Raw genomic sequence first — 13,202 nt, 5'->3', positions numbered from 1 at the left:
TCATATTTGCTACTGTCCTGTTGGCCAAAGCAAGACACGTGGTCTAGTCCAGAGTCAGTGTGGGAGGAGGCCACCAAAGCTTGGTTACGGGGAGGTGGGAATAAATTGGGATCACAACTGCAATGGTCTGCCCCAGCATGGAGAGTTGAAACATACAGAGAAGCAATAGACAAATTATCTGAATTGACTGACAAATAGAATTACCTATAGTAATTGTTCTCACTATGATCTTTGCCAGATACAATAAAGGTGTGGTAACAACTTATATATCACCTATTAGAGGACACTGAAAAGAAAAAATAGAATTACTAAAATTAGGATATTAACACAGCATTGATGGGAAGAATAAAAATTCTTTTCCACCCATTCTAGACGAGTGATTTTAAATTGTATAAAGATTTATTTAAAAAAAATTTTTTTTAGAACAAGCATTTCTTCTTGAATTAGCAAGGAGTCTACTCTTGGTAATCAAGTTCAATTACTTACCCTCAGAATTTTAATAAGAAATAACAGCTTATGAAACAAATATAGGTAAAGAAAGCAATGTCTACACAGCTGAATGATTTCTACGTTTGCTTCATAATATTACTGTAAAAATAGAATTTTACTAAGGGCTGGCTGTTATCATTGCCAAAGCTATGTGAGAAACCTCACCTCTGTTCAAGTTCAGCTGGCCACAGGAGTCTCTAATCATTTGGGAAGATACTAAGATGCCAAACCAACAGCAAACTCATCATGCATTTATTTGTCTGGCTTTCCCATCTTGTCACATCAGTTCCCTTGTTCCTGCTGGTTGAGGACACATGACCTCCCAGAATGGGTCTGTTAGGTGATCCAAAAAGTTTTGCAAGTGAAAAACAGTAGAAACCAGTGATTGGATGGTCGTGAAGATATCTCAATTTTTAAATCTGTTTTTAAAACTGTTTGAAAACTGAAATCTGAGGATTCAGCCATTTGCAGACAAACAGACAGGTGTTGCAGGTCCTGTTCTTCTAGCCAAGGCTTTTGGTGATACTATTTTGTTGGTCTGTGACTGGGATTAATGGGCGAGGATAGAGAATCAACCTCATAGGGACAGCCATTCAATTCAGTGATTGGCCATAACTGCTCAGCAGCCCCTTCATCCAGGCTCCATGTACACCCATATCCCCAGAAGGAAGCCTACGGAGTTCAATAGCCTAAAACTACAGCCTCACAGGTGGCCCTTTCTTGCTTTCAACAACATCTTTGTCACTGTCAATGTGAGTGGACACACACACATACAAATCTCACTCTCTATTTTTGACCAGATGTTTGAGTTGATGGCCCCATGTAAACATAAGACTATAAGCTGATGAAAGAGTAAAGCAGAGGTGGAGTTTCTCTCCAGAAATGTGCTCATTTCTGAGCACATACCTCATACCTTTCCCTGGAGTGAGAGGAACAACCAGAGAATTGTTTCAGGATCAAATGAAGGAAAGAATATGCAAATGCTACAAATACCATTAAGTGTTTTATGAACATAAAATAGGTTACAAGAAGCCTTTCCCCTTCCTTTCTCTCTGGACCCCGGAAGAGTCTTGTTGTCCCAGTAAAGCCAGTTGGAAGAGTAGGGGCCATTAACTGGGAGGTTCTGAAAACGATCCAAGGGCTTATGTCTTCCCTGTGGATGTCTCTGTGCACAGCCAGCACTTAGTGATCAAATAGCTGTGCGGTAAACAATATATACTTAATGAATTAATACCTTCTCCATATTTTCCCAAGCTGCATTATTTGTATGGTGAAAGAGACCTGGGGCCAAGTAAATTAGGAGATGCTGGATTAAACAAAAGGAGAGGAGTCTCTTTATGACAGGACTGATCAGGGCCTTTGATATGTTAATGTGCATGAGGAATATCCAAAGAAGGAAGGTAAGAAACAAGACGTCCCCCCTGCCCCAACAAAAAAAAGAAACAAGACTTCCCAAACTTATTCTTGTCTGAGGCACTTTGGCCAGGAACATCTCATTTGGCTCTGTCGTTCTATGGAACCCTCTGGGCAGATGTTGCATCATCCCGTGTATGTGAGTGGGCCCTTTCACTGGTCATGCTTTGGGGTGCTAAAGTTCCCAGAGCATGGAGAGAGAGAGAAGGGAGGGGAAAGAAGAGGAGCATCCACTTAAGAAACTGCTTGCTTACTGGTCAAGGGCTACATGTTATTACAATCAATTTTCCATTGTAGGGGCTGGATGCCTTTAGGTTCTGAATTTGGACAGTTGACAGTAGAAGAATAAGAGGTTCGATGAGGCCTCTGGATATCTGCCTCCTGACTTGTCTCCACAGAAGGGAAGGCAGTTGGTCTTTATGACGATTGGAGGCCTGAGGAAGCACGAACCTCAGCAGGGGCTCCAAGAGCTCACTTCCCAGAGAGTTCCAGAAGACCAGAATCAGCCCCAAGGGAAGGGGAGAAGGCCCTGCGGCTTTCCCTGTGTACAGGCCTGCCTCATCTGAGACGTTTTAGGAGGCAATAAAGGAGAGGTGCTCTGGCACGGGGGGAGAGCCCTTACCTGCAGGGGGATCCCTGGTTTCCAGGACGGATCTGCCACTTCCTAACTCGGCGCTGGACATTCTTCACTTGCGAAACAAGGGTGACAATCACCAAACCAGTGGATTGTCCTGATGATTCCCTAAGAGTTGTGAAAGCATTCACGTAGTCCTTGGCACCTGGTTGGTGCTTCTGATGGGGAGCTCTTGGAGAATATGGGTGGTATCTTCAGATCGCTGTATACCAGGATACCTGGCGCAGTGCCCGGCACAGAGCTGATGCACATAAAGTATCTCCTGAAGGAACAAATAGCTCAAATTGGTAGTTTCAAATGTAAGTGGTTGCCAGTTCGCACAGTTAAAGAGCGCACGTGTGCGCACGCGCCAGTGTGGGAGACAGAATGACAAACTCAGTGGTGGGGTGACTTCAACTTTAGTGGTCAAGGTCAAGGCCAAAGAGAATGTTATGTCTTATGCATGTCCCTGCAGATGCCACGTGAATCAAACGCTCTGCAACACTATTCAGAGTGCTGTGTTTTAAAAAGAGGGCGTGCTTACAAACGCCATCACCACCGTTTCCATAGTCACTGGGGGATAATGGAACAGAGATGGGACCTGAGAGCCGCGCTCACTGAACTTCTCTGCAGAGCTAAGCACTCCCCATAAACAACATACTTCACGATGGCCAGCTGCTTAACCCATGCGGTAGTGTGGGGCTAGTTTTGTTTTGTTTTCTTTTCTTTTCCTGTATCATTTCTTCTTTGTGGATAAAACCAGAATGAAAGGCGACAGACATAAACAGTGCAAATAAAATAACCTTGAGAGGAGGCTGCTGGAGTCGGAACTTACCATCTTCCTGTTGCTATGGTTACTTCCAGCAGGTCGCCCAGCGAGAATGGCTCTGTCATCAGCAACGAATCAGGGAAGCCCAGCTCAGGGAGGCGCTCACCCCAGAATGTCATGGCACAGCAGAAAGTGACAAAGGAGGAGGCACGGAAGAGAAATGGTGAGAAGCCTTCTTTGCCAACACCAGCCCCGAGCCCCTCCCACACACAGTTGCGCACACACATGGGCGCCCACACTCACGCACCCTAGGTTCTCCCCTCTGGTGTGCCCCAGAAAAGTCAGGAGTCTGCTACCTGCCTCTTGGGATATTGCCTGTCCCCCTTCTCTGAATTATCCTGTCTCACGCCCTCTGCTCCCTGATCTGATGGAATTGCCTAGTGCTTTAGAAAAGCCCTATGCTGAATGCACCAATGTTTGCTTTGCGATTTTTCTAGTTCTTGGCTGAATTGACAGGATTCCTAGCACCGGGTCCATGAGCGGGGCAGGTCTCTGAAAGGCTGCTTGTCTTGAGATTCCCCCCATTTTCTTGCCCTGACTCCCTTGATAAGTTTCAGGGGTTCAGTCTCTGCCAGGGAGTCCAGATACTACCAATCCACCTCTCCCAGGAAAGACAACACGGTGACAAATCTGTCATCATAAAAATCAGCCCGTGCTTCCGCCTTTATTCTCTAGGGAAACATAACTGGTTGGATTCTCCCTCACACAGATCTTTTCCCTCACTCTAAAGGATGGGTGTTGGGATTTATGAATAAGTCGTTGGAGCTGTGGCACCATCTATACGTGGCATCCGTCAGACATGATTGTGTGTCGCTTCCTCCTGGTCCCACCTTTGTTCTGACCGGCATTCCACGTGCTCCTTCCGTGTGTGGTGCTGGCTGGCTGGAGCCCAGGCTCAAGTACCCTGGGCTGCCACTCAGATCCGAAGAAATTCTATTCAGATTTCAATGGGTTGTTAGGTGGAATCCTACAGAAATGCCAGGTGAAAAGCCGACTAATCTGGCGATCAGGTTAGCTCTGCTTCCCTTTTAAAGGAATGTGATGGAATAGGATTCAGGGACCCTTTCTTGGAGCTAGTGCCAAGGGTGCCTGGGTGGCTCAGTCGTTGGGCATCTGCCTTCGGCTCAGGTCACAGTCCCAGGGTCCTGGGATCAAGCCCCGCATTGGGCTCCCTGCTTGGCGGGGGGCCTGCTTCTCCCTCTCCCACTCCCCTGGCTTGTGTTCCCTCTCTCACTGTGTCTCTCTCTGTCAGGTAAATAGATAAAATCTTAAAAAAAAAAAAAATTCCTGTTTCCAAATGTCACTGATTTCTTTCTTCTGACCCAAAAAAGAAGGAAAAAAAAAGGAATAATGACACAATGGATTTGTCTTCTGCAGGTCAAATCTGTTCCTCATTCCCATTTCCAGCCATTATGTAAAGCACTGGTTTAAATTGTCCTACCGATTTGATTCCCGAATTTCTTCTTCTCCTGAATTCCCCATTCCCTGTAACAGAGACTGTGCTTTTTACACCCAAATCAGGGTATGGCATGTGGGGTTTTCTTGGAATATCTACCCCACCCAGGACTACCAGAAATCCTACCTATCAGCTCTCTGCCAAGCCAGCTCACAGAAGGCTTCCTAGAAATATATGAAGTCAAGTCAAAGTCTGTCCTCCCGCACGTGCCCCATCACCCACCCCAGTCCTCAGGTGACCTTGAATAATTTAGCCTGTGTCTTTCTCAGACCTTCTTACTATGCATATGACAACACACACACATCTGTTTTGTTGTATTGCTTTGTTTTTTCATAAAATGAATCCATGTACCTACTGTTCTATGCCTTTTTCTTGCTTAGAAATACACAATGCACAGACTCCTCTGTCAGCAAATCACATTTATGAGATGATGCCTTTCCCTCTCCTTTGCATTTAATCCACAGAAGAGGAGGGAGCAGTGTATGTTTCTGACACCATCACTCCCCACCCTGGCTGGTGAGACACTGACCTGCCCAAAATGTTCCTGCGGACCTTCTGTACTTGTTTTTCCACAGCTCTGCCCGCCTCCTTATTGTTTAGGTCACTTTGATTATTTAAATATTAGGCTCAGAAATAACAGGAGCCAGGTGCATGAATAAAATCCAATTACAGTACTAGGGTGAGGTTTTAATGTGTTTGTTCTATTAAAAAGCCATCCTTTCTCCAGGTTTATCGTGCTTCGTTGCATTTTGCTTCTGCCAGAGGTAAACCGAGTGAGCTTCCAGGGGTGGTGGCCTCTTTTTCACTGCAGGTTCCCATTCAGTGAGGTTCAGCTTGAAATGATGGGACCAATTCGTTCACTATAAAATCCAACAGATGCTGGAGCACATCAGAATTCTAGGCTGGACCTTCCATGGAGCCTCCACTTGTACTTTTTATCATGGGCTTCACTTCACCATATCATATCCACAATGTCAGAGCTCATCAGAATATCAATAGTGTATTTTATTGGATTGGAAGATGAACTAAAGGAAGGAAGGAGGGAGGGAGGGAGAAAGGAAGGAAGGAAGGAAGGAAGTGAAATAGATTGCTGATTTATGGAAGTTAAATAAGACACAACGAGTTTGGGTCCGGTGACATTTATGATGATGATGATGATGTATGGTGTGTGGGACACTTCCACAGTTTAACTGTGGCCCTTTCCTTTAGCATTCTCCCACGCTTTTCCCTTTAGGGACTAACTATGCATCAAATATTCCCATGAACCTGCTGGACTCCCTCACTTTCATATATCAGTATTTAATGTAATATCTTTTTACATAAGTCTTTTGGGGATGGGGGCAGGATAGCTAATTATTTTTCTCTTAAACCTGGAGGGATTATTGTGCAAATCTGAATCTTTTTCGAGAATAAGGATGGAAAAGAACTATAGTTCATACAATTTCCAGGGTATCCTTTTTCCATCCCATTACAGTTATGCTCTCTCCTTACCCTGTCCACAGGGTGGGAAGCGAGGGTGTCACAACCCAGAATCAATAAAAACGTTGAGTACCATCTCTTCACCCTCTGAACGGTTTAGTGATAGCGTAACTAACTTCTGCGTGTTCACCTGTTTTGTAGGTACTAACAACTAACAACAATCTCCTTTTATAAGTCAGGAAATTTTTGTCATTCCTTCATTCATTCATTTATTCAACAAATCCTTACTAAAAGCCAACTACACGTGAGACATCATTAAAGGCAATAAGCATCAGCCTTTTAAAAGGTGGGCCAGAAAGGAGCTTCTATTCCAGGGCCCAGGGTGGGGACAGGTTAAATCAATACACACCAGCAGTAATAAGTGCCATGAAGAAAATATAATCAGGTTATGCGCAGGCTATTTTAGATTGGTGGATAAGGAAAGGCTTTTTCAAGGTGCAGTTGAAAAATAAGAAGGAACTAGGCATGCAAAGATGTAGGGAGAAAGACTTTGCATTCTGAGCACAGGGAATATACCTAATGCAAAATCCCAGAGGTGAGAACAAGCCAGATGTGTTCAAGAAGGCTGTTGTAGCTGGAACAGAGTGGATAAGGGAAACGTGCTCAGCCAGGTGGTCAGGGCCAGATTGTAAAGACTCCGGGTTTTATTCTAAGAGAGATGAAGACTTCAGAGGGTTCTGATCAGGGGAGTACTGTGATCTGGTTACCTTTCAAAGAGATAGCCATCCTGGCTGCTGTATGTATCTTAGGTAGGAAGACAAGAGTGTGTTAGGTACTTACTGCTGTGTAACAAATTGCCCTAACACCTGGCAACCAAAAATGACAATCTATGTTTATTATCTCATGTCATATTTGTGGGTCAGGAATTCAGAGTGGCTTAGTTGGGTGCTTCCGGCGCAGGAGGTCACAGTCAGCATGGTGACCTGGCCTGTGGTCATCTAAAGACTTGACTGGGCCTGCAGACTCCACTTACAAGATGGCTTGCTCACATACTTGTTGGCAGGAGTCTCAGTGTCTTGCCATGTGGACCTCTCCCTACGGCTGCTTGGGTGTCCTCATAACATGACAGCTGACTTTCCCCGGAGTAAGTGATCCAGGAGAGAGCAAGGTGGAAGCCACAGGGTTTTTTTTAATGACCTAGCCTTGTCATTTCTGCGATTTCCTATTGGTTACACAGATCAGTCCTATTCATTGTGGTTGTGAATATCAGGAGGCAAGAATTACTGGGTGCCATCATGGAGGCTGGCTGCCATAGATGGTTTTCAGAGCAGTTGTCCAGGTGGGAGATAATGGTGCTCAGGCAAGAATTGCCCAGCAAAGCTCTACTCCAAAAAGATGTGTGAGTAGAGATTTTCTTCTGTCGTTGGCTGTTTGGTGTCCTGCTATTTGCAAATAAGTTCACAGAACCAAAAAAATACTCAAATTATAGCCCATTATTAGACTCCAAGGTGTTTTATCCACATTGTGCAATAATGATTTACTCAGCTTACTTTGGCAAATTTGTGATTATGATAAGTGACAATATGATACAAACTATGTGTTTTTCAATAATTTAAAGAACATCCCAATGTCTTGAGCAAGCAGTAGGAAAGATGAATTACATCTGTAAAATATGAATTACATTCATATTTTACAGAATACCTATTTTGCTCCTAACTTGCCTACTGGTCTAGTTGTTTGAACAGGCTTAATTTATCTCTTGCTCAGCCGTGCTCAATAAACTCATTCTTAGAGCTACCTAATGGGAATGTGCTTTAAGCACAAGTCAATCAGCAAGATCCCACCAGCTGTGGAACTTCTTCTGCCAGCTTAGTTATGGACACACAAGGCAGACTGGTGTCTTTCAGCAATCAGAGCAGAATTATCTGTCAGAGGGGAGAATTAATTTAACAGAGTGTAGGCAGAACTCACTCTATTTAATTAGGGAAGTTGTCGATAGTGTTAAATTCATTTCTCTGGCGGTTATTTCTTAGCTTTCTTTTGTTTTGACCAATGAAAAATCCCAAACCCAAATCACTGGAAAAGCAGCCTTGAGAAGGAAAAAAACATAGAGTGTCAGCAGCAATTGCTATGGCCGGTTGACCAGGGAAGACTCATTGCTTAACCTCGTGCAAAAATGGGTTATTTGGTGCCAGAGATTGAACTGAGTGTCGTTATTCTGTTGATGGTCACATTTTAAGAACAGTTGCCAGCTTTGGCCTAATTGTACTTTTTTCATCTCTGACTCAGAGAGAAAAAATTTACTTTTTTTTCCCCCAAAAACATTTTGTCATCGTTTTGAAACAATGGTTTTTGCTGTTTAAATTCAAACCTCACAGACCTGTACCTCTGAAACAAATAATACATTATATGTTAAAAAAAAAAAAAAGAAGAAGAAGATGGGGCGCCTGGGTGGCTCAGTCGTTAAGTGTCTGCCCTCGGCTCAGGTCATGATCCCAGGGTCCTAAGATTGAGCCCCACATCAGGCTCCCTACTCTGCGGGAAGCCTGCTTCTCCCTCTCCCACTCCCCCTGCTTATGTTCCCTCTCTCGCTGTGTGTCTCTCTCTGTCAAAAAAATAAATAAAATCTTAAAAAAAAAAAAGAAGATAGTAGGAAGGGAGAAATGAAGGGGGGAAAATCAGAGGGGGAGACGAACCATGAGAGACTATGGACTCTGAGAAACAAACTGAGGGTTCTAGAGGGGAGGGGGTGGGGGGATGGGTTAGCCTGGTGATGGGTATTAAAGAGGGCACATACTGAATGGAGCGCTGTGTGTTATATGCAAACAATGAATCGTGGAACACTACATCAAAAACTAATGATGTAATGTATGGTGATTAACATAACATAATAAAAAAAATAAAATAAAATAAATTCAAACCTCTACGATTCTTTCCTACCCGTTGATAATACAGTGGAGGAATGAATAGTATAGATCTTAAATTTAAGAGAAATCCTTGAATGATAGGGAGCCCTTGGCACAGAACTGGATGCTGTTGTTTCTGGGGTCACTTTGAGTAATGTAATGAAAGTCCTCAGTCTGGGAGCCTTACACAAATTCCCCCACGATCATGCAGCATCCCTACACAATAAAACAATCCATATGTTTATGTTGTGCTTCAGTGCCGGCAAGTGATGAAGAGGAAGGAGCGGTGCTTTTTGACAACTCTGGCAAGGCGGCTGCCGATCCCTTCGACACATCTTCTGGATCTGTGCAGCTCATTGCAGTAAAACCCACAGCCCTCCCTGTGGTGCATCCCACATCGGACAGGAGCCAGGAGTCGGCAGCCCTCAACGGTGAGGTGAGCGTCTGGGGACCAGGGCAGCCAGGCCTCCAGGAATTCAGACTAAGGAACACCAGCTGGGCATACTGGATGCAGGTTCTGTCCAGTGTATCGGGCTCTATTGGTCATTTTTACCTCAGTAGGAGCAATCAGGATGCAAGTCACCCAAAATGAGTTTGTTGGGTGATGTTTTTGAATCATTTTTGCCTTTCTCAGGAAGCCCAAGGGGACTTTTTAAACATTGTAGTTATGGGGGCACTTGGGTGACTCCGTCGGTAGAGCGTGTGACACTTGATCTTGGGGTCGTGAATTCAAGCCCCACATTGAGGATAGAGTTTACTTAAAAATTGCTTGTTTTTTTTTTTTAACTGTAGTTATGAAGAGAAGCATCACAAATTCTTCCCCATTCCCTTACACATACACACCACCTTCTGGTTTCTTTGGTAACACTCTTAACTTGTTCGTTATGGGATGCCAGTTGTAGTCGGATGAAAGAGGCTCAAACTGAAAAAGGACCAGAGAAGATAGTGTCATACAGACAGGAATGTGGCCTACTATAGAGGCTTTGAAATGACTTTTACTTCTTTTAGCCAGCTTGAAACAACCCTTTGCCTGCTTCCAGGAGGATATCAGTGCACATCAGGATGTTAATCAGTTTTCCTAAGAGTCTGAAAAAATTTTGTAACATGCTCCAGAGAATGATGATTTGACCAAAGCAAACAGATGGATGGATGGATAGTAGGTATGGGCAGTTTAGAGAAGAGCAAGAGAGGAAGTTAGGTAGAGAATATCCACCATTCCTCTATCCCCTGCAGCAGAATGGCCAGTGGGCTGAAAATGTTTATGAGTTTTTAAGATCATGCATGTGGAACCTGCTCGTGGGCATCTACCTTACATGTGGGCATCTACTTTACACGTGGGTACACACATGCTTTGGCTTTTCTCTCTTGTCCAGCTGTTGTGTTGATTGTTCATTTCATTTGTCTATACTCTGCTATTGTTACCTACAACCAGTGGAGATTTCCAAGGTTTTAAATTGTTTTTGTTTTTTTTTTTTTAAGATTTTATTCATTTATTTGAGAGAGAGAATGAGAGAGAGCGAGCACATGAGAGGGGGGAGGGTCAGAGGGAGAAGCAGGCTCCCTGCCGAGCAGGGAGCCCGATGCGGGACTCGATCCCGGGACTCCAGGATCATGACCTGAGCCGAAGGCAGTCGCTTAACCGACTGAGCCACCCAGGCGCCCTAAATTATTTTTCCCATCACACCTCAAGGAACATGCCAGGCCCCTATACACCTGGGCATTGTAAACCACATCAGGGGCTCATCCTCATTCCTCCCTCCAGGCCACATATAAAACCTGATTCAGGAAGCTCCTCTTGCTTTCAGGACAGGAAGACTGAGCTGGCCTAAAGGTGTGATGGGTTGAGGTTCATCAATTTTGGGGGGAGGAGGGGTCTACTCCTTTACTGTTATCCTCCCCAGGACCACCACCAAAGCCAAGGAGAGTCTTTTTTTTTTTTTTAAAGATTTTATTTATTTATTTGAGAGAGAGAGAATGAGAGAGAGCACATGAGAGGGGGGAGGGTCAGAGGGAGAAGCAGACTCCCTGCCGAGCAGGGAGCCCGATGCGGGACTCGATCCCGGGACTCCAGGATCATGACCTGAGCCGAAGGCAGTCGCTTAACCAACTGAGCCACCCAGGCGCCCCCAAGGAGAGTCTTGATTTCCTTTCCCCAAAAAGGCGCCACCTCATTCCCAGGCAAATGTGGGAGGACAGGACCTCAGGCTGGACCCACCATTAGGTTCTCCCTTCCCCAGCCCGGAGCCAGGAAGAGGGAGAGACCCATGGTGATGGATGGATGGATGGATGGAAGGAAGGATAGACAGACTGAGAGGGCCAGAGAAAGTGGGATCGGGAGTCTTTCTTTCACTACTCCAAGCAAAGCCCCACTCCTTCCAGTCTTGCCTCTGGGGGTAGGCGAGGTATGACTGACCATCAGGGCCAGGGCGGTGCTGAGCCAACCCCAACCCTTTGTGGAGTAGTCGAGTACACATCGTGGGTTCTCAGCACTGCTGAAGCCTTGTGTTTCAAGGCTGCCGTGGCCACAGACACCTCTTGGTCCTCTTGGCCTTGGTTTCCCAGCAAGCCAGTGGTGGCAGGAAAGGGTAGGAGAGGAAAGCACCCCTGCCCTGGGAGCCTCGAAGGCTGTGCCAGGAGAGTAGCCAGCCTGGGGTGGAGGCAGCCGGGTCCCGGGAGTGGCTGACCCACACATCACAGAAGCTCCTGTTGAGTCGCACCCCCTAGAAGAGAGCATCGAGATCCCAGAGCAACCCAGGGGGGCTGTGGGCTTCAGGGGCCACCCCCCAGTAGACTGGGCTGGTTGAAAGGGTGAGCACTGGGGGTGGAATGTGGGGTAGTAGTGGGGCCACGGGCGTTCCCACACTGCGAGTGTAGATGGGCAAGAAGGCGGTGGGCAGCTCCCCAAAGTGAGGCCCTGTGACTCCCACCAGACAGTCCCCCAGGGCCTGGGGTACCCTGCAGTAAGTGGCGGGGCCAGGCTCTGGGCTTGGGAGAGGGATGGGTCCCCCCCTAGGAAGTCTCCCCCTCTGCTCTACTGGGCCCGGGGAGGGGGCAGAGGGGCCCCAGTGGCCGCTCAGAGGGCAGGGATGGAGTGGGCACTGCCTCCTCCCCCCTGTGCCCAGAGCCGGCTGGACCTGGGCTGCTCCATGGCACCTCCTCCCAGGGGCCCCCAGCAAAGACTTGATGCTGAAGCCCTCGCCGAGTGGTGGCTGAGCACCGGGCGGCCGGTAGGGCCAGCGGTGCAGTGCACAGAGGCCCGGGTCCTTGGCAAACTCCCCGCACAGTGCCATGCTCGGCCACTACAGCACCTGGGCTGGGAGCAGGCTCACAGTGACCCCCCAGACGTTGCCCTTGGCCTAGAGCTTCACGGGATCTTTAGGCACCTTGCAGAAGCATCAGTTGGAGGAGAGGTTGTGGCGGATGGAACCCTCCCAGCCCTTCTAGTCCTTCCTGAAGAAGGGCATGTGGCCCGGACCTGACGGGTAATCCGGGCCAGCTTCAGCCTGCGGGAGGGTGTGGGCTGGATCAGTGAGGCAATGCAGGGGCACTTGCTATGCCACAGGTATCCCTTCTTCCTCCTCTTGGGAGGTGGGAGGACAGCTCCCACCTGGGAAGCCCCAGGCATGGGTTGCTGCAGGTCTCCATGCAGGTGAGGCCAGCAGTGTGGGCAGGGGCCTGGCCCCGTGGAGGGCGCAGGGCAGTGGGGCAGTGTGGTGAGGCGGGGCTGGGGGTCATCAATTTTTAAAAAGAACTTCAATGGTTATGGACTTACAGAGCACTTCTATGCCAACTTCCTCGTAGTTTTTTTTTCTTTCTTTCAACTTCCCTCATATTTTAGACAAAGAAACTGAGGCCAGAGGGTCACGTAGCTTGCTCAGAATCACACTGTGGTTATTGTGATAGCCTTGATACGATGTTCAGGCCCCCTGGCTCCCTGTACAGTGCTCCTTCCCTCTCTTTGACTTACTGTGGCCTGTCAGTGAAAAATAGCATTGTGTTTAAAAGAGTACAGACTCTCAAGCCATGCTGCAAGGATTTGAAGCCAAGTTCTTCTACTTGATATTTACGTGGCCTTAG

General features: G+C 46.8%; 1 protein-coding gene across 1 annotated transcript in view; it reads left to right on the top strand.

Annotated features, from left to right (window-relative positions):
* The window catches only part of KIAA1549L (KIAA1549 like), a 114,792-nt gene that overhangs the window by 49,690 nt on the left and 51,900 nt on the right, over positions 1-13,202 (top strand). The window contains 2 exon segments of the mRNA XM_021684735.2: positions 3,380-3,507; positions 9,383-9,561. Of these exon segments, the coding sequence (XP_021540410.2) occupies positions 3,380-3,507; positions 9,383-9,561 (307 nt within the window).

This window comes from Neomonachus schauinslandi, chromosome 11, assembly GCF_002201575.2.
Source record: "Neomonachus schauinslandi chromosome 11, ASM220157v2, whole genome shotgun sequence".
NCBI lineage: Eukaryota > Metazoa > Chordata > Mammalia > Carnivora > Phocidae > Neomonachus > Neomonachus schauinslandi.
The sequence above is the reverse complement of the archived record's forward strand: the minus strand, read 5'-3'. Positions and strand labels throughout refer to the sequence as shown.